Source organism: Hypanus sabinus, chromosome 24, assembly GCF_030144855.1.
Source record: "Hypanus sabinus isolate sHypSab1 chromosome 24, sHypSab1.hap1, whole genome shotgun sequence".
Classification (NCBI taxonomy): Eukaryota; Metazoa; Chordata; class Chondrichthyes; order Myliobatiformes; family Dasyatidae; genus Hypanus; species Hypanus sabinus.
The window spans coordinates 32,311,769-32,333,743 of NC_082729.1; the positions used below are offsets into that span (position 1 = coordinate 32,311,769).

Sequence of the window (21,975 nt, forward strand, 5' to 3'; positions counted from 1 at the left end):
GCTGAGTTCAGAGAGACCGTACTGGGAGAACGTCACTGCTGAGTTGAGAGAGGCCGTACTGGGAGAACGTCACTGCTGAGTTCAGAGAGGCCGTACTGGGAGAACGTCACTGCTGAGTTGAGAGAGGCCGTACTGGGAGAACGTCACTGCTGAGTTCAGAGAGGCCGTACTGGGAGAACGTCACTGCTGAGTTGAGAGAGGCCGTACTGGGAGAACGTCACTGCTGAGTTCAGAGAGGCCGTACTGGGGGAACGTCACTGCTGAGTTGGGAGAGGCCGTACTGGGGGAACGTCACTGCTGAGTTGAGAGAGGCCGTACTGGGGGAACGTCACCGCTGAGTTCAGAGAGACCGTACAGGGAGAACGTCACTGCTGAGTTGAGAGAGGCCGTACTGGGAGAATGTCACTGCTGAGTTCAGAGAGGCCGTACTGGGAGAACGTCACTGCTGTGTTCAGAGAGGCCGTACTGGGGGAACGTCACTGCTGAGTTCAGAGAGGCCGTACTGGGAGAACGTCACTGCTGTGTTCAGAGAGGCCGTACTGGGGGAACGTCACTGCTGAGTTGACAGAGGCCGTACTGGGAGAACGTCACTGCTGAGGTCAGAGAGGCCGTACTGGGAGAACGTCACTGCTGAGTTCAGAGAGGCCGTACTGGGAGAACGTCACTGCTGAGTTCAGAGAGGCCGTACTGGGAGAACATCACTGCTGAGTTGAGAGAGGCCGTACTGGGAGAACATCACTGCTGTGTTCAGAGAGGCCGTACTGGGAGAACGTCACTGCTGAGTTCAGAGAGACCGTACTGGGAGAACGTCACTGCTGAGTTGAGAGAGGCCGTACTGGGAGAACGTCACTGCTGAGTTCAGAGAGGCCGTACTGGGAGAACGTCACTGCTGAGTTGAGAGAGGCCGTACTGGGAGAACGTCACTGCTGAGTTCAGAGAGGCCGTACTGGGAGAACGTCACTGCTGAGTTGAGAGAGGCCGTACTGGGAGAACGTCACTGCTGAGTTCAGAGAGGCCGTACTGGGAGAACGTCACTGCTGAGTTCAGAGAGGCCGTACTGGGAGAACGTCACTGCTGAGTTCAGAGAGGCCGTACTGGGAGAACGTCACCGCTGAGTTCAGAGAGGCCGTACTGGGAGAACGTCACTGCTGAGTTGAGAGAGGCCGTACTGGGGGAACGTCACTGCTGAGTTGAGAGAGGCCGTACTGGGAGAACGTCACTGCTGAGTTGAGAGAGGCCGTACTGGGGGAACGTCACTGCTGAGTTCAGAGAGGCCGTACTGGGGGAACGTCACTGCTGAGTTGGGAGAGGCCGTACTGGGGGAACGTCACTGCTGAGTTCAGAGAGGCCGTACTGGGGGAACGTCACTGCTGAGTTCAGAGAGGCCGTACTGGGAGAACGTCACTGCTGAGTTCAGAGAGGCCGTACTGGGAGAACGTCACTGCTGAGTTGAGAGAGGCCGTACTGGGGGAACGTCACTGCTGAGTTGAGAGAGGCCGTACTGGGAGAACGTCACTGCTGAGTTCAGAGAGGACGCATCCGCAGAGGCAGTGTGGGTCGTGCTTCAGAATCAGGGTATCAGAGGTTACGGGTAGAAGGCAGAAGAATGGGGTTGAGAAGCTTAATAAATCAGCCATGATGAAATTGTGGAGCAAACTCGATGGGCTGAGTGGCCTAATTTGGCTCCTGTGTTTTAAGGTCTTATAGGAAAGTTCAGTAATTCTGCTGCGACTGTACTCTGGGTTGGGCAGGTGGTGTAGCAGGTTAGCGTGATGCTGTTACAACTTGGGGCATTGGGGTTCACAGTTCAATTCCAGCATTCTCCGAGAAACAAAGCTCTTCCCGCGTGTGCACAAGCTTTCTCCGGGTGCTCCGATTTCCTCCCAACAACCCAGACATACCCGTTAGCAGGTTAATTGGTCATTGTAAGCTGTCCTGTGATTGGACTAGCATTTAATCAGTGCCTGTTCCACACTGTATTGAGAAAATAAAATACGATGTTGTCTCTGGGAAAGAAAGGAGCAGATATGCAGACATTATGGAAGATACTTTTGTGCGGGAGGGGGGATGGTGGGGGGGGGGGGAAATCAATGTACCTGTTTCCTTTTGTTCATCTTTTGTGTGGGAGGAGGGATGGTGGGGGGGGGGGAATCAATGTACCTGTTCCCTTTTGTTCATCTTTTGTGTGGGAGGGGGGATGGTGGGGGAATAAATGTACCTGTTCCCTTTTGTTCATCTTTTGTGTGGGAGGAGGGATGGTGGGGGGGGGGGAATCAATGTACCTGTTCCCTTTTGTTCATCTTTTGTGTGGGAGGGGGGATGGTGGGGGAATAAATGTACCTGTTCCCTTTTGTTCATCTTTTGTGTGGGAGGAGGGATGGTGGGGGGGGGGGAATCAATGTACCTGTTCCCTTTTGTTCATCTTTTGTGTGGGAGGAGGGATGGTGGGGGGGGGGGGGAAGGGGAGATCAATGTACCTGTTCTCTTTTGTAAGTAGTTATGGCGGCCAACGGCGACTCCTTTGCTTGCATCTTTGAGAACATTTCAATTTCCCACTTTAATTTTTCTCTTTCAGGGTTCTTTTGAAGACCGTGACCGAGAGTTAAACGCTGACTACGGTTCTTTGGGGGAATGGGACCCCGCTCTCGGGGTTCCACAATCGGTCGCTATTTGGCATGCCAAATTCTCAGCCTAAGATTTTGGCACAGATTCAGAAGCCTGGGATCTGAAGTAACAGGAGATGGGTCGGTGTAGCCACCGGAGATCCGCATGTCGCTGGGGGAGTCGGGAAGTTTGCAAACTTTAGGCACAGAGCTCAGAAAGAGTGATATAACAGACTTCTAACATCGTAGACCAGCGAGTTGTTTGTTACATCTCCCCGCCTGTTGGAAAATGGAGTCACCTCTTTCTTCCTTATTAGGAGAGAGAGAGAGAGAGAGAGAGCCTGCAGCATGTCAGATTATCAGGAGAACAATGTCGTCTTTGGGGTAACTGCCTTTGCTTTGCTTTGCTTGAGTGCTGGTGGCCCGTGCACTTTATTTTTGCCGGTGGGAGGAGGGGGATTGTTACACTTGGGAGAGAAGGGAGCTGCGGGGAGACTTTGGGCTTCTAACATTTAACTGTCATTGTTCATTGTTGGGGCACTCCTGTTTCCGTGGATGTTTGCGAAGAAAAAGCATTTCAGGATGTATATTGTGTACATTTCTCTGACATTAAATGTACCTTTGAACCTTTGATAGCCTTCCCTGCCCGTGGTGTAGTGACAGCAGCCAGAGAGCTGATTAATTTGGCCTTGGCCATAGAAACTCTTGCAAACAGCGAGGTTAAAGAAGCCCTCACTGAGCTCTCAGCAGAATTACTCGCTGTCTGACAGTAGTCCTGCAGAACTGGATGGCCACAGACTTCACCATGGCTGTGAAAGGGGGTACAGGTGCATTAATCGGCCAAGAGTGACCTATATTCCCAACAGCTCAGGTAATATTACAAACCTGGCTGGCCACATTCAAAGGACAGTGGGAAAGATTCACGAGGTTGGGGAATGATATCATGGTGAGACGTGAATTAGCTAAGATAGACTGGCAAATGACGGTGGATATGCAATGACAAGCATTTAAAGATCGCGTGGATGAACTACAACAATTGTTCATCCCAGTTTGGCAAAAGAGTAAACCAGGAAAGGTAGTGCACCCGTGGCTGACAAGGGAAATTAGGGACAGTATCAATTCTAAAAAGAAACATTGAAATTAGCTTGAAAAAGCTGCACCCCTGAGGACTGGGAGAAATTCAGAGTCCAGCAGAGGACGACAAAGGGCTTAATTAGTAAAGGGAAAAAAGATTATGAGAGAAAGCTGGCAGAGAACAAAAAATCTGACTGTAAAAGCTTTTGTAGATATGTGGAAAAAAAAAGATTGGTTAAGACAAATGTAGGTCCCTTACAGTCAGAAACAGGTGAATTGATCATGGGGAACAAGGACATGGCAGACCAATTGAATAACTACTTTGGTTCTGTCTTCACTAAGGAGGACATAAATAATCTTCCGGAAATAGTAGGGGACCGAGGGTCTAGTGAGATGGAGGAACTGAGGGAAATACATGTTAGTAGGGAGGTGGTGTTAATTAAATTGAAGGGATTAAAGGCAGATAAATCCCCAGGGCCAGATGGTCTGCATCCCAGAGTGCTTAAGGAAGTAGCCCAAGAAATATTGGATGCAATAGTGATAATATTTCAAAACTCTTTGGATCCTGGATTGCTTCCTGAGGATTGGAGGGTGGCTAATGTAACCCCACATTTTAAAGGAGGAGGGAGAGAGAAACCGGGGAATTATAGACCAGTCAGCCTGACATCGGTGGTGGGAAAAATGCTAGAGTCAGTTATCAAAGATGTGATAACAGCACATTTAGAAAGTGGTGAAATCATCGGACAAAGTCAGCATGGATTTGTGAAAGGAAAATCATGTCTGACGGATCTTATAGAATTTTTTGAGGATGTAACTAGTAGAGTGGATAGGGGAGAGCCAGTGAATGTGGTGTATTTGGATTTTCAAAAGTCTTTTGACAAGGTCCCACACAGATTAGTGTGCAAACTTAAAGCACACCGTATTGGGAGTATGGTATTGATGTGGATAGAGAATTGGTTGGCAAACAGGAAGCAAAGAGTGGGAATAAACAGGACCTTTTCAGAATGGCAGGCAGTGACTAGTGGGGTACCACAAGGCTCAGTGTTGGGACCCCTGTTGTTTACAATATATATTAATGATTTAGACGAGGGAATTAAATGCAGTATCTCCAAGTTTATGGATGACACGAAGCTGGGTGGCGGTGTTAGCAGTGAGGGGGACGCTAAGAGGACGCAGGGTGACTTGGATAGGTTAGGTGAGTGGGCAAATTCATGGCAGATGCAATCTAATGTGGATTTGGTGGCAAGAACAGGAAAACAGATTATCTGAATGGTGGCCGATTATGAAAAGGGGACCTGGGTGTCATTGTACACCAGTCATTGAAGGTGGGCATGTAGGTACAGCAGGCGGTGAAAAAGGCAAATGGTATGTTGGCATTCATAGCAAGAGGATTCGAGTTTAGGAGCAGGGAGGTTCTACTGCAGTTGTACAAGGCCTTGGTGAGACCAAACCTGGAGTACTGTGTGCAGTTTTGGTCCCCTAATCTGAGGAAAGACATTCTTGCCATAGAGGGAGTACAGAGAAGGTTCACCAGATTGATTCCTGGGATGGCAGGACTTTCATATGAAGAAAGACTGGATCGACTAGGCTTATACTCACTGGAATTTAGAAGATTGAGGGGGGATCTTATTGAAGTGTATAAAATTCTAAAGGGATTGGACAGGCTAGATGCAGGAAGATTGTTTCCGATGTTGGGGAAGTCCAGAACAAGGGGTCACAGTTTAAGGATAAAGGGAAAGCCTTTTAGGATCAAGATGAGGAAAAACTTTTTCACACAGAGTGGTGAATCTGTGGAATTCGCTGCCACAGGAAACAGTTGAGGCCAGTTCACTGGCTATATTTAAGAGGAAGTTAGATATGGCCCTTGTGGCTAAAGGGATCAGGGGGTATGGAGAGAAAGCAGGTACAGGGTTTTGAGTCGGATGATCAGCCATGATCATACTGAATGGCGGTGCAGGCTCGAAGGGCCGAATGGCCTGCTCCTGCACCTATTTTCTATGTTTCTATTTGTTAACGGTTCATTGGCAGTTCAGTGGTAGAATTCTCGCCTGCCACGCTGGAGACCTGGGTTCGATTCCCAGCCAATGCAGTTCAATGCTGAGGGTGTGACAGTGCAATGTGCATCTCTTTAGCGTTCGGTGTGCATCTCTTTACAGAGCCGGTGACCCAGGTTCACTTTGTAGAATGACTTTGCACCTTTTGGGGGTTCGGGTGAGTGAGAGTGGGCCTGGTGGTGTGCGCGCTGCAGGCTGCCCCCATTGTGTCGCCAGGTGAATTGTAGGGGGTCCAGTGTGGGTGGCAGCAAGCTGCAGATGTTGTCCTCGACCAGCCTCTCAAAGCATTTTCTTATTATTGAGGTGAGTGCGACAGGATGCCAGACGTTACCTTGGGTGTAAGAATCCCCAACTGTTGGCTGGAGAGCACAAGGCACAATTGCTGGGATCCCACCCCCAGGAGAGATCCGCAGGGACACTCGGTTACCACTGCCCGCATGTCAGCACTCACCGAACAGCAGGAAGATCAGTCTCTGACCACACTCCCTCACCCCACAGGGACACTCTGGAAACTACTGCTTCTCACCCACTGCCCGCATGTCAGCACTCACCGAACAGCAGGAAGATCAGTCTCTGACCACACTCCCTCACCCCACAGGGACACTCTGGAAACTACTGCTTCTCACCCACTGCCCGCATGTCAGCACTCACCGAACAGCAGGAAGATCAGTCTCTGACCACACTCCCTCACCCCACAGGGACACTCTGGAAACTACTGCCCGCATGTCAGCACTCACCGAACAGCAGGAAGATCAGTCTCTGACCACACTCCCTCACCCCACAGGGACACTCGGTTACCACTGCCCGCATGTCAGCACTCACCGAACAGCAGGAAGATCAACAAGGCGATCAGGAAGAAGAAGAACTTGTTTCCGTACGACACCGCCAGGGTGAAGAGGCTGGATCGGAAGAGTCTTTGCCATCTGAAGGAGAGAAAGCCAGCCCCATTAGCATCTCGGGATGAGGCTCAACATTCCAGACACAGAATTCCCAGTGCAATTCCCCTCATCAATTGCTGTGGATGGCTTCTGAGTCAGGGGTGAGGAGGGTGGACGAGCTGGAAGTTGATCTCACTGAGAGGCTCGAGAGACGGTACAAACTCAACTTCTCCTTACAAGGGAGCGGGCCTTTTGGCCCGTCCAGTCCACGCTGACATTTTACACTCATTCCATATCATTCCGGGAAAACTCCATGGCTGACTTCACTGCAAGGACAGTGCACAGTGACCCCACACGCAACAGGGACGTGGGAGGAAACGGAATCAGAGAGAGAAGACACGGACAGGGCAGGAGGTGGCCATCGAACCCACGTCACTAAAGATAAAATTACTTCGTCATGCGTACATCGAAACATTGAAATAAACATTTGCATCGACTGCCCCAGCCCGAGGACTCGCTGGGGGCAGCCCACAGGCATCACCAAGTTTCTGGTGCCAACGTAGCATGCCCACAACCCACGGGTTCCCAATCTGTGGTCGACAGACCCCTCGGTTAATGGGAAGGCTGCATGGCATATGAAAGGCTGGAACCCCTGCACTGACCCCAACGTGGGAGGGAACTGGAAATCCAGAGGAAATCTCATCGTGGCCTTGAGGGAGAATGTACAAACTCCTTACAGACACTGTAAAGCGAGGTGCTAACAGCAACCCCACTGTGCCTCGAGACCCGAGAGGCAACAGCCATCTCCACTACGCCACTAGGGTGGGATACGCAAAAGGTCAAAAGGAAGGTGGGAGGCACGAAGAACTCACCGCTTTGCCGAAATGAACGGGATGCACATCAGCAGCAGGGCAAACACCTCTGCGTACAGGAAACCAGCCACCGCCGTCCACTGCAGACTCATGCTGACCCCGGCCACGCACTGCACGGGGGGGGGGGGGGGGGGGGGAGAGAGAGAGACAGAGAGAGCGAGTCAGTGCGATCAACAGTCACTCCATACCTGTACCACCCTCAGCCCGAACTGAAGATCAGCGAAGGGCATGATGCTGACATCAATGGGCATCGTCCCCAGTCCCAAGGTGTGTGAGGGAATGCTGTGAAGGGAGCTTCACTCTCTGTCTGTCCCTGGGAGTGTGTGATGGGATGGTGTGGAGGGAGCTTCACTCTCTGTCTGTCCCTGGGAGTGTGTGATGGGACGGTGTGGAGGGAGCTTCACTCTCTGTCTGTCCCTGGGAGTGTGTGATGGGACGGTGTGGAGGGAGCTTCACTCTCTGTCTGTCCCTGGGAGTGTGTGATGGGACGGTGTGGAGGGAGCTTCACTCTCTGTCTGTCCCTGGGAGTGTGTGATGGGATGGTGTGGAGGGAGCTTCACTCTCTGTCTGTCCCTGGGAGTGTGTGATGGGACGGTGTGGAGGGAGCTTCACTCTCTGTCTGTCCCTGGGAGTGTGTGATGGGACGGTGTGGAGGAAGGAGCTTCACTCTGTGTCTGACCCCAGGAGTGTGTGATGGGATGGTGTGGAGGAAGCTTCACTCTGTGTCTGACCCCAGGAGTGCGTGATGGGACGGTGTGGAGGGAGCTTCAGTCTGTGTTTGTCCCCGGGAGTGTGTGATGGGACGGTGTGGAGGGAGCTTCAGTCTGTGTTTGTCCCCGGGAGTGTGTGATGGGACCTTATGGAGGAGGGAGCTTCAGTCTGTGTCTGACCTCGGGAGCGTGTGATGGGACGGTGTGGAGGAGGGAGCTTCATTCTGTGTCTGACCCTGGGAGTGTGTGATGGGATGGTGTGGAGGAGGGAGCTTCACTCTGTGTCTGACCTCGGGAGTGTGTAATGGGACGGTGTGGAGGGAGATTCACTCTGTGTCTGACCCCGGGAGTGTGTGATGGGACGGTGTGGAGGAGGGAGCTTCACTGTGTCTGACCCTGGGAGTGTGTGATGGGACGGTGTGGAGGAGGGAGCTTCACTCTGTGTGACCCTGGGAGTGTGTGATGGGATGGTTTGGAGGAAGGAGCTTCAGTCTGTGTTTGTCCCCGGGAGTGTGTGATGGGACCATATGGAGGAGGGAGCTTCACTGTGTGTCTGACCCTGGGAGTGTGTGATGGGACGGTGTGGAGGGAGATTCTGTCTGTGTCTGACCCGGGAGTGTGTGATGGGACAGTGTGGAGGGAGCTTCACTCTGTGTCTGACCCCGGGAGTGTGATGGGTCAGTGCAGAGGGACAGTCACTCTGTCTGACCCCAGGAGTGTGTGATGGAATGGTTATTTTTCCTTTAACAGGGTGGCAAGATTGTACAAAGTCCTAACTTGCACAACAATTACACAATGACAAATGTGAGTCAGACAGCATGCAATCAGGTCCTCTGACCACAGCACCCTAACCGCTCGTCCCTGTTGCCCATTATGCCCCCTCCACAAGCCTCTGTCCTCCATGTACCTATTTAGACGCCCCTTGAATGTTGCACTTATCGCTGCCTCGACCAATTTCTCCCTCAGCTATTTCCAGGTAATCTCTCCCCTCCGTACGACAAAGTTACCTCTCAGAGACGGTCTCCTCTAAATCTCCTCCCTCTGACCCTCATCTAGATTTTGGCTGCCTGCCACCTTATCCATACCCCCTGTCCCATCTCGTCCAAGCTGAACCATTTAAACTGCCTACTCCTACCAACCTGCACCTGGACCATTGCCCTGCCATCCAACTGCATGCACCACTTCCGCAAGCAGTGTTCCACACTGTCACCATCCTCATGTTCCCCTTGAATTCTTCACAATTTCAACATTTTATTATACGAGTAACTTCCAGCTCCGATGCAACAAAGGCGGGAACATTTCAATCCCCGCACAGCGCAGGGGTAACAGAGTTTGTCAGACATCACCCCCCACACACAATCCGCCCTGACTGCTGAGGGTTGATGTCGTCCCTCAGGATACCCCCTGGCCTCGCTAGCCTGCAGTTTCCTGTTAGCTGAGACAGGGGTCAGGGATCAGTCCTCCAGAACTTCGCCAGTGGCCAACAGCAAAGCAAACATTCCTACAAAGGCCCCTTGTGACTTCTTCAGGAAGGTGCACTGAAATTTATTATCAAGGAACATACGTCACCATATACAATCCCAAGATTCACTTTCCTGCGGGCATATTCAGCAAATCTATAGAACAGTAACTCTAACGGGATCAATGAAAGATCAACCAGAGTGCAGATGACAAACTGTATACAAGCATGAAATAAATAACGAGAACATCAGATAACAAGATCACGAGAAAATGAGCGCAGTTCTCCCATTTAGTTCAAGATCCTGACGGTGGAGGGGTAGTAACTGTTCTTGAACCTGGTGGTGAGAGTCCTGAGGCTCCTGTACCTTTTACCCAATGGCAGCAGCAAGAAGAGAGTTGGTGGGGAGCCCCGATGACAGACGCACTTTCCTATGACAGCATTTCCCAGATCAGGCCCCTGGAGATCTCCCCACCTTCATGCACTTCAGGGCCACAAATACCTCCTTTCCCATAATATGCATCCAAGACATCACTAACTACCCTCATTTTGCCAGCACCCATGAGAACCACGAAGAAACGGACATTAAAAAGTCTCAGCTGTCTCCTGCTGCTCCACACAAAGAGCCCTGATGGTCTCTAAGAGGACCAGGTCCCTCCCAGATCACCCTTTACTGTAAATATGCCCAAAGAACTTCTTGGGACTTTTTTTTTAAAAAAATACCACTGCCTTCCTGATAATTTCACACCCACTTTTTGCCTTCCTGATTTAAGCCTGCTCCTAAACTATTTATGTTCATTGAAGAATTCATTTGTATCCAGCTGCCAAAACACAATGCAAGATTTCTTTTCCCTCTCATCAGCAAGGATCAGCTGAACTTGTTATGTCTACCATTCAGCCCAAAAGGAATATGACACACCTGGCCTCTTGGTATGACCCTTTTAAAAGCCTCCCACCTTCAAAACTTTCCTTCAGATTCAAAAGTCACCAGCACATCATGAAATGTTAACTTTATGGCAGCATTACAAGGAAATAAATGATGAGTATAGAGAAAAAAACTGAGTAATATTAAATATATATATGTCTGTTAAAGAGTTAAGTAGTGCAAAATAACAGATATTAAAAGTACTGAGGTAGTGTTCACGGGTAAATGTCCTTTTCGGAATGGTATTGCAGAGGGGAAGATGTTCCTGAGTCGTTGAGTGTGAGACTTCAGGCTCCTGTACCTCCTTTCTGACAGCAACAATGAGAAGCCCATGAGAAGCTCTGGGTGGTGGGGATTGTTCATGATGGACTCTGCTGCTCCTTGAAGATGTCCTGGACACTAGAGGATGGTGCCCATGATGGAGCTGACTTAACTTTCCAAGTTTCTGCAGCTTATTTTGATCTTGTGCAGCAGCCAACACCCCCATACCAGGCGGTGATGTAGCCTGTCAGAATGCTCTACATGGTACCTCTGTCGAGGTTTGAGTGTTTTTCTTAGCAAACCAAATCCCTAATGAAATGTAGCTGCTGTCCTGCCTTCATTATGTTGCGTCCAGGTTAGGTCCTCAGAGATATTGACAACTAGGAACTTGAAATTGCTCACTCTCCCCACTTCTGATCCCTCTGCTGGCCAGTCCTGCCCAATGCCCTCAATGTTGGCCCAGTTCAGGACTTTATCCTGTTCTGTTTGTCTCCATCACTATTCTGAAACCAGCAGACTGATGGTCATTAGACCCAAAGTGCATCCCGAATGCAACTTCAGCTTCCTGGCCCACCTCCTTCGGTCAGGTTCCTTCGGGATAAGCTCCCACTACTCACTGAATGACGTGCGTCTCAACAACCGAGAGCGCCTCCTCGCCTTCATGCACGGCTTAGCTATTTTTGTACCAACAAGGAAAGGGGCACAGGTTTAAAACCAGTCACTTCGGTCTTGGTCTAGGAGAGGAAATCCTCTGATCTCAAGCCTCCGAGTCCCCAGTGCTAACTGGCAACTCCTGCGACGCTGCTGGTGCTAAACTGGAACAGTCTCTGCTGTTCCTTTGGGTTTATCAGATGTTTGGAGAGGTGGAGCTCACTATCGTGCTGCCCATCTGGACAGCTGGTTGACCCTGATCGGCGGAGGCCTCACTCTTTTGCTCCCTAACGGGGGGGGGTGGGGGGTGGGTCTGGTATTGCTGGCTCAGGATTTTACTCGATTGTCTGTCTGTCTTAGTCACCAGACCCAAAGTGCATCCCAACAGCAGGGCCAGTATAGCTCCTGCCCGAGCACATTCCCCTATACGATGCACGAGGAAACTCTTGGATATACCACATCACACTCGATACTGGGAAACTGAATCTCTCACAAACACTAACCTACAGCTCTCAAAACTGCGTGCAATCTCTCAACACATCTGCTCCGAGTTCCTGACTACAGGGGTGGCGGTACAGCCCCCAACAACATGACCAGAGCACCTCTATCTAAATGGCCTCGATAGATAATTCCTCAAGAGCATCCCGTCACAGCAGTGCTGTTGAAAGGCAACATCGTCTCCACACTGCCTGTCCCCTCTCACAGCCTGGAACGTTGAGCTGCTAGTCCTGTCCTTCCCACAGCCACTCATTCCAGGTACTCCACACCTTCAGTTCATCTGCCTCACCTGTCAGCTGTCGGAAATAGATGTGACTTAGAGCAGTGGTCCCACCTGCCCAGTTGCACATGGTTCTGAGGCTCATGCGCTTGCTTCAGCATGCATCCCCGTGTTCTCAATGGCCAAATACAAACATGCCAACAGCACAATGAGAGCAATGCAAATGACGTCCGACAATTCCACTCCTCAGCCCGTACAGGGTTCCTGTCTGAAACCCACAGAACATGTCTCTCAGAGCCATTTTGTGCTCTCTGACCATTGGGAAGGGGCAAAGATCTCACATGTTTACCCTCTGCCTCCCACCCCCCCACAGAACAAATTTCCTCACGACTTGCTGCACACTTCGCCCCATCTGAACTGAGAATTAAGCAAATAGGAAAACGCTAGGGGGTGGGGACAGACAGAAAAACATGAGCGGAGTGGAGGAGCGAGAGAGAGAGAGAGACAAAGACACGGTGGGGTGGACAGAGAGCAAGAAACACACACACATGGGGGGGCAGAGAGAGACAGACACATGAAAGGACAGAGAGTGAGACAGCAAGAGAGACACACGAGAGGGAGGGGGGACACACACATGTGAAGACAGATAGAGAGACAAGCACATGGGGGAAAAAGAGAGGGAGTGGGGAGAGGGATGGGGGGGAAGAGACACAGATGTGCAGGGACAGACAGAGACACACACGGATAGGCAGAGGGAGAGAGAGACACACGCACACGGGGGGAGAGAGAGAGGGAGTGGGGAAGGGGGATGGGTAAGAGACACAGACACTTGCAGGGACAGACAGAGACACACACATGGGCAGGGGGAGAGAGAGGGGGAAGAGAGAGTGTGTGTCTCTCTCTCTCACACACACACACACATGGGGAGGGGGAAAGAAAGGGGGAAGAGAGAGTATCTCTCTCTCTCACACACACATGGTAGGGGGGAGAGGGTGTCTCACTGGGGGGAACAGAGAGAAGGAGAGAGTCTCTGTCACACACTCACGGGGGGGAACAGAGAGAGTGCCTCTCTCTCACACACTCGGGAGGGGGGAACAGAGAGAGGGAGAGTATCTCTCACACACTCGGGGGGGGGACAGAGAGAGGGAGAGTCTCTCACACACAGGGGGGGGAGAGAGAGAGGGGAAAAGAGGGTGTCACTCTCACACACATGGGAGGGGGGAGAGGGTGTCACACAGGGGGGGGACAGAGAGAGGAAGGGAGTGTCACACACTCACAGGGGGGAACAGAGAGAGTGCCTCTCTCTCACACACTCGGGAGGGAGGAACAGAGAGAGGGAGAGTCTCTCTCACGGGAGGGGGGACAGAGAGAGGGAGAGTCTCTCTCTCACGGGAGGGGACAGAGAAAGTGATGGACAGGGAGAGTCTCTCTCTCTCACACACGGAGGGGGACAGAGAGATGCAGAGTCTCTCTCACACACTCGGGGGGGGGACAGAGAGAGGGAGAGTCTCTCACACACACTCGGGGAGGGGACAGAGAGATGGAGAGTCTCTCTCTCACACGGGGGGGAACAGAGAGAGGGAGAGTCTCTCTCACACACTCGGGGGGGAACAGAGAGAGGGAGAGTCTCTCTCACACACTCGGGGGGGAACAGAGAGAGGGAGAGTCTCTCTCTCACACACTCGGGGGGGAACAGAGAGAGGGAGAGTCTCTCTCACACACTCGGGGGGGGGACAGAGAGAGGGAGAGTCTCTCTCTCTCACACACTCGGGGGGGGGGACAGAGAGAGGGAGAGTCTCTCTCTCTCAAACACTCCGGGGGGGGGGACAGAGAGATGGAGAGTCTCTCTCTCTCACACTCGGGGGGGGACAGAGAGAGGGAGAGTCTCTCACACACACACGGGGGGGGGACAGAGCGAGGGAGAGTCTCTCACACACTCGGGGGGGACAGAGAGATGGAGAGTCTCTCTCTCTCTCACACTCGGGGGGGGACAGAGAGATGGAGAGTCTCTCTCTCACACTCGGGGGGGGGACAGAGATGGAGAGTCTCTCTCACACACTCGGGGGGGGGAAGAGAGAGGGAGAATCTCTCTCACACACTCGGGGGGGGGACAGGGACAAAGTGAGGGACAGGGAGAGTCTCTCTCTCACACTCGGGGGGGGGGGGCAGAGAAAGTGATGGACAGGGAGAGTCTCTCTCACACACTCGGGGGGGGGGACAGAGAAAGTGATGGACAGGGAGAGTCTCTCTCTCACACACTCGGGGGGGGACAGAGAGAGGGAGAGTCTCTCACACACTCGGGGGGGGGGACAGAGAGGGAGAGTCTCTCTCACACACACTCGGGGGGGGGGGACAGAGAAAGTGATGGACAGGGAGAGTCTCTCTCACACACTCGGGGGGGGGGCAGAGAAAGTGATGGACAGGGAGAGTCTCTCTCTCACACACTCGGGGGGGGGGACAGAGAGAGGGAGAGTCTCTCTCACACACTCGGGGGGGGGACAGAGAGGGAGAGTCTCTCTCTCACACACTCGGGGGGGGACAGAGAGATGGAAAGTCTCTCTCTCACACTTGGGGGGGGGACAGAGAAAGTGATGGACAGGGAGAGTCTCTCTCTCACACACGGGGGGGAACAGAGAGAGGGAGAGTCTCTCTCACACACACGGGGGGGGGGACAGAGAGAGGGAGAGTCTCTCTCACACACTCGGGGGGGGACAGAGAGAGGGAGAGTATCTCTCACACACACGGGGGGGGGAACAGAGAGAGGGAGAGTCTCTCTCACACACTCGGGGGGGGACAGAGAGAGGGAGAGTATCTCTCTCACACACACTCGGGGGGGGACAGAGAGAGGGAGAGTCTCTCTCTCTCACGGGAGGGGGGACAGAGAGAGGGAGAGTCTCTCACACACACTCGGGGGGGGGACAGAGAGAGGGAGAGTCTCTCACACACACTCGGGGGGGGCAGAGAAAGTGATGGACAGGGAGAATCTCTCTCTCTCACACTCGGGGGGGGGGACAGAGAGAGGGAGAGTCTCTCTCTCTCACACTCGGGGGGGGGACAGAGAGAGGGAGAGTCTCTCTCTCTCACACTCGGGGGGGGGCAGAGAAAGTGATGGACAGGGAGAGTCTCTCTCTCTCACACGGGGGGGGACAGGGACAAAGTGAGGGACAGGGAGAGTCTCTCTCACACACTCGGGGGGGACAGAGAGAGGGAGAGTCTCTCTCACACACTCGGGGGGGGACAGAGAGAGGGAGAGTCTCTCTCTCACACTCGGGGGGGAACAGAGAGAGGGAGAGTCTCTCTCACACACTCGGGGGGGAACAGAGAGAGGGAGAGTCTCTCTCTCACACACTCGGGGGGGGGAACAGAGAGAGGGAGAGTCTCTCTCACACACTCGGGGGGGGGGGACAGAGAGAGGGAGAGTCTCTCTCTCTCACACACTCGGGGGGGGGACAGAGAGAGGGAGAGTCTCTCTCTCTCAAACACTCCGGGGGGGGGACAGGGAGATGGAGAGTCTCTCTCTCTCACACTCGGGGGGGGACAGAGAGAGGGAGAGTCTCTCACACACACACGGGGGGGGACAGAGCGAGGGAGAGTCTCTCACACACTCGGGGGGGACAGAGAGATGGAGAGTCTCTCTCACACACTCGGGGGGGGGGGAAGAGAGAGGGAGAATCTCTCTCACACACTCGGGGGGGGGACAGGGACAAAGTGAGGTACAGGGAGAGTCTCTCTCTCACACTCGGGGGGGGGACAGAGAGAGGGAGAGTCTCTCTCTCTCACACTCGGGGGGGGGACAGAGAGAGGGAGAGTCTCTCTCTCTCACACTCGGGGGGGGGCAGAGAAAGTGATGGACAGGGAGAGTCTCTCTCTCTCACACGGGGGGGGACAGGGACAAAGTGAGGGACAGGGAGAGTCTCTCTCACACACTCGGGGGGGACAGAGAGAGGGAGAGTCTCTCTCACACACTCGGGGGGGGACAGAGAGAGGGAGAGTCTCTCTCTCACACTCGGGGGGGAACAGAGAGAGGGAGAGTCTCTCTCACACACTCGGGGGGGAACAGAGAGAGGGAGAGTCTCTCTCTCACACACTCGGGGGGGGGAACAGAGAGAGGGAGAGTCTCTCTCACACACTCGGGGGGGGGGGGACAGAGTGAGGGAGAGTCTCTCTCTCTCACACACTCGGGGGGGGGACAGAGAGAGGGAGAGTCTCTCTCTCTCAAACACTCCGGGGGGGGGACAGGGAGATGGAGAGTCTCTCTCTCTCACACTCGGGGGGGGACAGAGAGAGGGAGAGTCTCTCACACACACACGGGGGGGGACAGAGCGAGGGAGAGTCTCTCACACACTCGGGGGGGACAGAGAGATGGAGAGTCTCTCTCACACACTCGGGGGGGGGGGAAGAGAGAGGGAGAATCTCTCTCACACACTCGGGGGGGGGACAGGGACAAAGTGAGGTACAGGGAGAGTCTCTCTCTCACACTCGGGGGGGGGACAGAGAGAGGGAGAGTCTCTCTCTCACACTCGGGGGGGGGGACAGAGAAAGTGATGGACAGGGAGAGTCTCTCTCACACACTCGGGGGGGGGGGACAGAGAAAGTGATGGACAGGGAGAGTCTCTCTCCCACACACTCGGGGGGGGGACAGAGAGAGGGAGAGTCTCTCTCACACACTCGGGGGGGGGACAGAGAGGGAGAGTCTCTCTCTCTCTCACACTCGGGGGGGGACAGAAAGATGGAGAGTCTCTCTCTCACACTTGGGGGGGGGGACAGAGAAAGTGATGGACAGGGAGAGTCTCTCTCACACACTCGGGGGGGGGCAGAGAAAGTGATGGACAGGGAGAGTCTCTCCCTCACACACTCGGGGGGGGGGACAGAGAGATGGAGAGTCTATCTCTCACACACTCGGGGGGGGACAGAGAGATGGAAAGTCTCTCTCTCACACTTGGGGGGGGGACAGAGAAAGTGATGGACAGGGAGAGTCTCTCTCTCACACACACGGGGGGGAACAGAGAGAGGGAGAGTCTCTCTCACACACACGGGGGGGGGACAGAGAGAGGGAGAGTCTCTCACACACTCGGGGGGGGGGACAGAGAGAGGGAGAGTATCTCTCACACACACGGGGGGGGGAACAGAGAGAGGGAGAGTCTCTCTCACACACGGGGGGGGGACAGAGAGAGGGAGAGTATCTCTCTCACACACTCGGGGGGGGACAGAGAGAGGGAGAGTATCTCTCTCACACACACTCGGGGGGGGGACAGAGAGAGGGAGAGTCTCTCACACACACTCGGGGGGGACAGAGAGAGGGAGAGTCTCACACACACTCGGGGGGGACAGAGAGAGGGAGAGTCTCACACACACTCGGGGGGGACAGAGAGAGGGAGAGTCTCTCTCTCTCACGGGAGGGGGGACAGAGAGAGGGAGAGTCTCTCTCACACACTCGGGGGGGGACAGAGAGGGAGAGTCTCTCATACACTCGGGGGGGGACAGAGAGATGGAGAGTATCTCTCTCTCACACTCGGGGGGGGGGACAGAGAGAGGGAGAGTCTCTCTCTCACACACTCGGGGGGGGACAGAGAGAGGGAGAGTCTCTCTCACACACTCGGGGGGGGACAGAGAGAGGGAGAGTCTCTCTCTCACACTCGGGGGGGGACAGAGAGAGGGAGAGTCTCTCTCTCACACACTCAGGGGGGGACAGAGAGAGGGAGAGTCTCTCTCACACACTCGGGGGGGACAGAGAGAGGCAGAGTCTCTCTCACACACACGGGGGGGGACAGAGAGAGGGAGAGTCTCTCTCTCACACACTCGGGGGGGGGGACAGAGAGAGGGAGAGTCTCTCTCTCACACACTCGGGGGGGACAGAGAGAGCGAGAGTCTCTCACACACTCGGGGGGGGGGGACAGAGAGAGGGAGAGTCTCTCTCTCACACACTCGGGGGGGACAGAGAGAGGGAGAGTCTCTCTCACACACTCGGGGGGGGGACAGAGAGAGGGAGAGTCTCTCTCACACACTCGGGGGGGACAGAGAGAGGGAGAGTCTCTCTCACACACTCGGGGGGGACAGAGAGAGGGAGAGTCTCTCACACACTCGGGGGGGACAGAGAGAGGGAGAATCTCTCTCACACACTCGGGGGGGGGGACAGAGAGAGGGAGAGTCTCTCTCTCACTCACTCGGGGGGGACAGAGAGATGGAGAGTCTCTCTCACACACTCGGGGGGGGGGACAGAGAGAGGGAGAGTCTCTCTCACACACTCGGGGGGGGACAGAGTGAGGGAGAGTCTCTCTCACACACTCGGGGGGGGACAGAGAGAGGGAGAGTCTCTCTCACACACTCGGGGGGGGACAGAGAGAGGGATAGTCTCTCTCTCTCACACTCGGGGGGGGACAGAGAGAGGGAGAGTCTCTCTCACACACTCGGGGGGGGACAGAGAGAGGGAGAGTCTCTCTCACACACTCGGGGGGGGGGACAGAGAAATGGAGAGTCTCTCTCACACACTCGGGGGGGGGACAGAGAGATGGAGAGTCTCTCTCTCACACTCAGGGGGGGACAGAGAGAGGGAGAGTCTCTCTCACACACTCGGGGGGGGGGACAGAGAGATGGAGAGTCTCTCTCACACTCGGGGGGGACAGAGAGAGGGAGAGTCTCTCTCTCTCACACTCGGGGGGGGCAGAGAAAGTGATGGACAGGGAGAGTCTCTCTCTCACACACTCGGGGGGGTACAGAGAGAGGGAGAGTCTCTCTCACACACTCGGGGGGGGGACAGAGAGAAGGAGAGTCTCTCTCTCACACTCGGGGGGGGACAGAGAGATGGAGAGTCTCTCTCTCACACACTCGGGGGGGGGACAGAGAAAGTGATGGACAGGGAGAGTCTCTCTCACACACTCGGGGGGGGGGACAGAGAGATGGAGAGTCTCTCTCTCACACTCGGGGGGGGACAGAGAGATGGAGAGTCTCTCTCTCACACTCGGGGGGGGACAGAGAGATGGAGAGTCTCTCTCTCACACTCGGGGGGGGGGGACAGAGAGAGGGAGAGTCTCTCTCACACACTCGGGGGGGGACAGAGAGATGGAGAGTCTCTCTCTCTCACACTCGGGGGGGTACAGAGAGAGGGAGAGTCTCTCACACACTCGGGGGGGGGACAGAGAGATGGAGAGTCTCTCACACTCGGGGGGGACAGAGAGAGGGAGAGTCTCTCTCTCTCTCACACTCGGGGGGGGCAGAGAGAGGGAGAGTCTCTCTCTCTCACACTCGGGGGGGGTACAGAGAGAGGGAGAGTCTCTCTCTCTCACACTCGGGGGGGACAGAGAGAGGGAGAGTCTCTCTCTCTCTCACACTCGGGGGGGGCAGAGAGAGGGAGAGTCTCTCTCTCTCACACTCGGGGGGGGGGGACAGAGAGATGGAGAGTCTCTCTCTCTCACACTCGGGGGGGGCAGAGAGAGGGAGAGTCTCTCTCTCTCTCACACTCGGGGGGGGGACAGAGAGAGGGAGAGTCTCTCTCACACACTCGGGGGGGTACAGAGAGAGGGAGAGTCTCTCTCACACACTCGGGGGGGGGACAGAGAGAGGGAGAGTCTCTCTCACACTCGGGGGGGACAGAGAGAGGGAGAGTCTCTCTCTCTCTCACACTCGGGGGGGGGACAGAGAGAGGGAGAGTCTCTCTCTCTCACACTCGGGGGGGTACAGAGAGAGGGAGAGTCTCTCTCTCACACACTCGGGGGGGTACAGAGAGAGGGAGAGTATCTCTCACACACTCGGGGGGGGACAGAGAGAGGGAGAGTCTCTCTCACACTCGGGGGGGGGCAGAGAAAGTGATGGACAGGGAGAGTCTCTCTCTCTCACACTCGGGGGGGGACAGAGAGAGGGAGAGTCTCTCTCACACACTCGGGGGGGGACAGAGAGAGGGAGAGTCTCTCTCACACTCGGGGGGGGGCAGAGAAAGTGATGGACAGGGAGAGTCTCTCTCTCTCACACTCGGGGGGGTACAGAGAGAGGGAGAGTCTCTCTCTCTCACACTCGGGGGGGGACAGAGAGATGGAGAGTCTCTCTCACACACTCGGGGGGGGGACAGAGAGATGGAGAGTCTCTCTCTCTCACACTCGGGGGGGGCAGAGAGAGGGAGAGTCTCTCTCTCTCACACTCGGGGGGGTACAGAGAGAGGGAGAGTCTCTCTCACACACTCGGGGGGGGGACAGAGAGATGGAGAGTCTCTCTCACACACTCGGGGGGGGGACAGAGAGATGGAGAGTCTCTCTCTCTCACACTCGGGGGGGCAGAGAAAGTGATGGACAGGGAGAGTCTCTCTCTCACACACTCGGGGGGGGACAAGGACAAAGTGAGGGACAGGGAGACGGAGACACTTCAAAAACAGACCCCACCCCCACTTCTCACCAGCAGACAAACGACTGCACACCCACTTCCTTTGGCTCCTGACCTTTCACCCGGTCTCCAGGAAATGGCGTCATATCCCTCCCCTTCCAGGGAAGAGTTTGAGGCAGGGTAAGAACTCATTGGCTGCGAAGCGCCATTCGCGTCTCATTGGCTCGGCCTGAACGGCTCTTTGGCGCAATTGGATAAATTTGACTGAGAGGATTCGCCCTTATTGGCTGGTAGCCATCACCGGCTGGGAGATGTCCGCTTCTCATTGGCTTGTGACCATCATTTACTGAGCTCATTGAGGAGGTGTCTGGGTCTTATTGGTTGAGTGGTGTTGCCACCTCACTGGGGCCTGGAGCCTCATGAGGGACAGAGTCAAGGCCAGAGAGTAGGAGCAGGTTGTCAGCAGCAGCATCGGAGAGAGCCCGAGGTCAGGGTTGACTGTACTAGGGTCAGGACCAAGATGCAGACGGGTTGAAGGTCAGGGGTGAAGGTGGGGGTCAGAGTCAGGGTCATGTCAGGGTTAGAATCATGAACAGGGTCACCAGTACTAGGTCAGGGGTGGAGTGAACTGTAGAGCACAGCTGTGGTCGATGTCAAGGATGATGATTCAGGAACAGCTTCTTCCCCTCTGCCATATGATTTCTAAATGAACATTGAATCTTTGGACACTATCTCACTTTTTTAATATACAGTAGTTATGTTTTTGCACACTTTTAAAAAATCTAGTCAATATATGTAATTGCAAACACAAGGAAATTTTCAGATGCTGGAAATTCAAGCATCATACACACAAAATGCTGGTGGAACACAGCAGGCCAGGCAGCATCTATAGGGAGAAGGACTGTCGACGTTTCGGGCCGAGACCCTTCGTCAGGACCAACTGAGAGGAAAGATAGTAAGAAATTTGGAAGTAGGAGGGGGAGGGGGAATGCAAAATGATAGGAGAAGACCAGAGGGGGTGGGGTGACCTGAGAGCCGGAAAGGTGATTGGCAAAAGGGATACAGAGCTGGAGAACGGAAAGGATCATGGGACGGGAGGCCTAGGGAGAAAGAAAGGGGGAGGGGAGCACCAGAGGGAGATGGAGAACAAGCAGAGAGAAAAAAAACTAAATATGTCAGGGATGGGGTAAGAAGGGGAGGAGGGGCATTAACAGAAGTTAGAGAAGTCAATGTTCATGCCATCAGGTTGGAGGCTACCCAGCTGGTATATAAGGTGTTGGTCCTCCAACCTGAGTGTGGATTCATCTTGACAGTAGAGGAGGCCATGGATAGACATATCAGAATGGGAATGGGATGTGGAATTAAAATGTGTGGCCACTGGGAGATCCTGCTTTCTCTGGCAGACCGAGCGTAGGTGTTCAGCGAAACGTTCTCCCAGTCTGCGTCGGGTCTCACCAATA

General features: G+C 54.3%; 1 protein-coding gene across 1 annotated transcript in view; it reads right to left on the reverse strand.

Moving 5' to 3' along the window:
* The window catches only part of bcap31 (B cell receptor associated protein 31), a 44,613-nt gene extending 23,970 nt beyond the window's left edge, over positions 1-20,643 (reverse strand). Inside the window, exons 1-3 of the mRNA XM_059949549.1 lie at positions 20,588-20,643; positions 7,482-7,591; positions 6,554-6,654 (exon numbers count right to left, since the gene is read on the reverse strand). Of these exons, the coding sequence (XP_059805532.1) occupies positions 6,554-6,654; positions 7,482-7,573 (193 nt within the window). The 5' untranslated portion in view covers positions 7,574-7,591; positions 20,588-20,643. The remainder of the gene's footprint in view (positions 1-6,553; positions 6,655-7,481; positions 7,592-20,587) is intronic.
* Between the last annotated feature and the right edge of the window lie 1,332 nt (positions 20,644-21,975).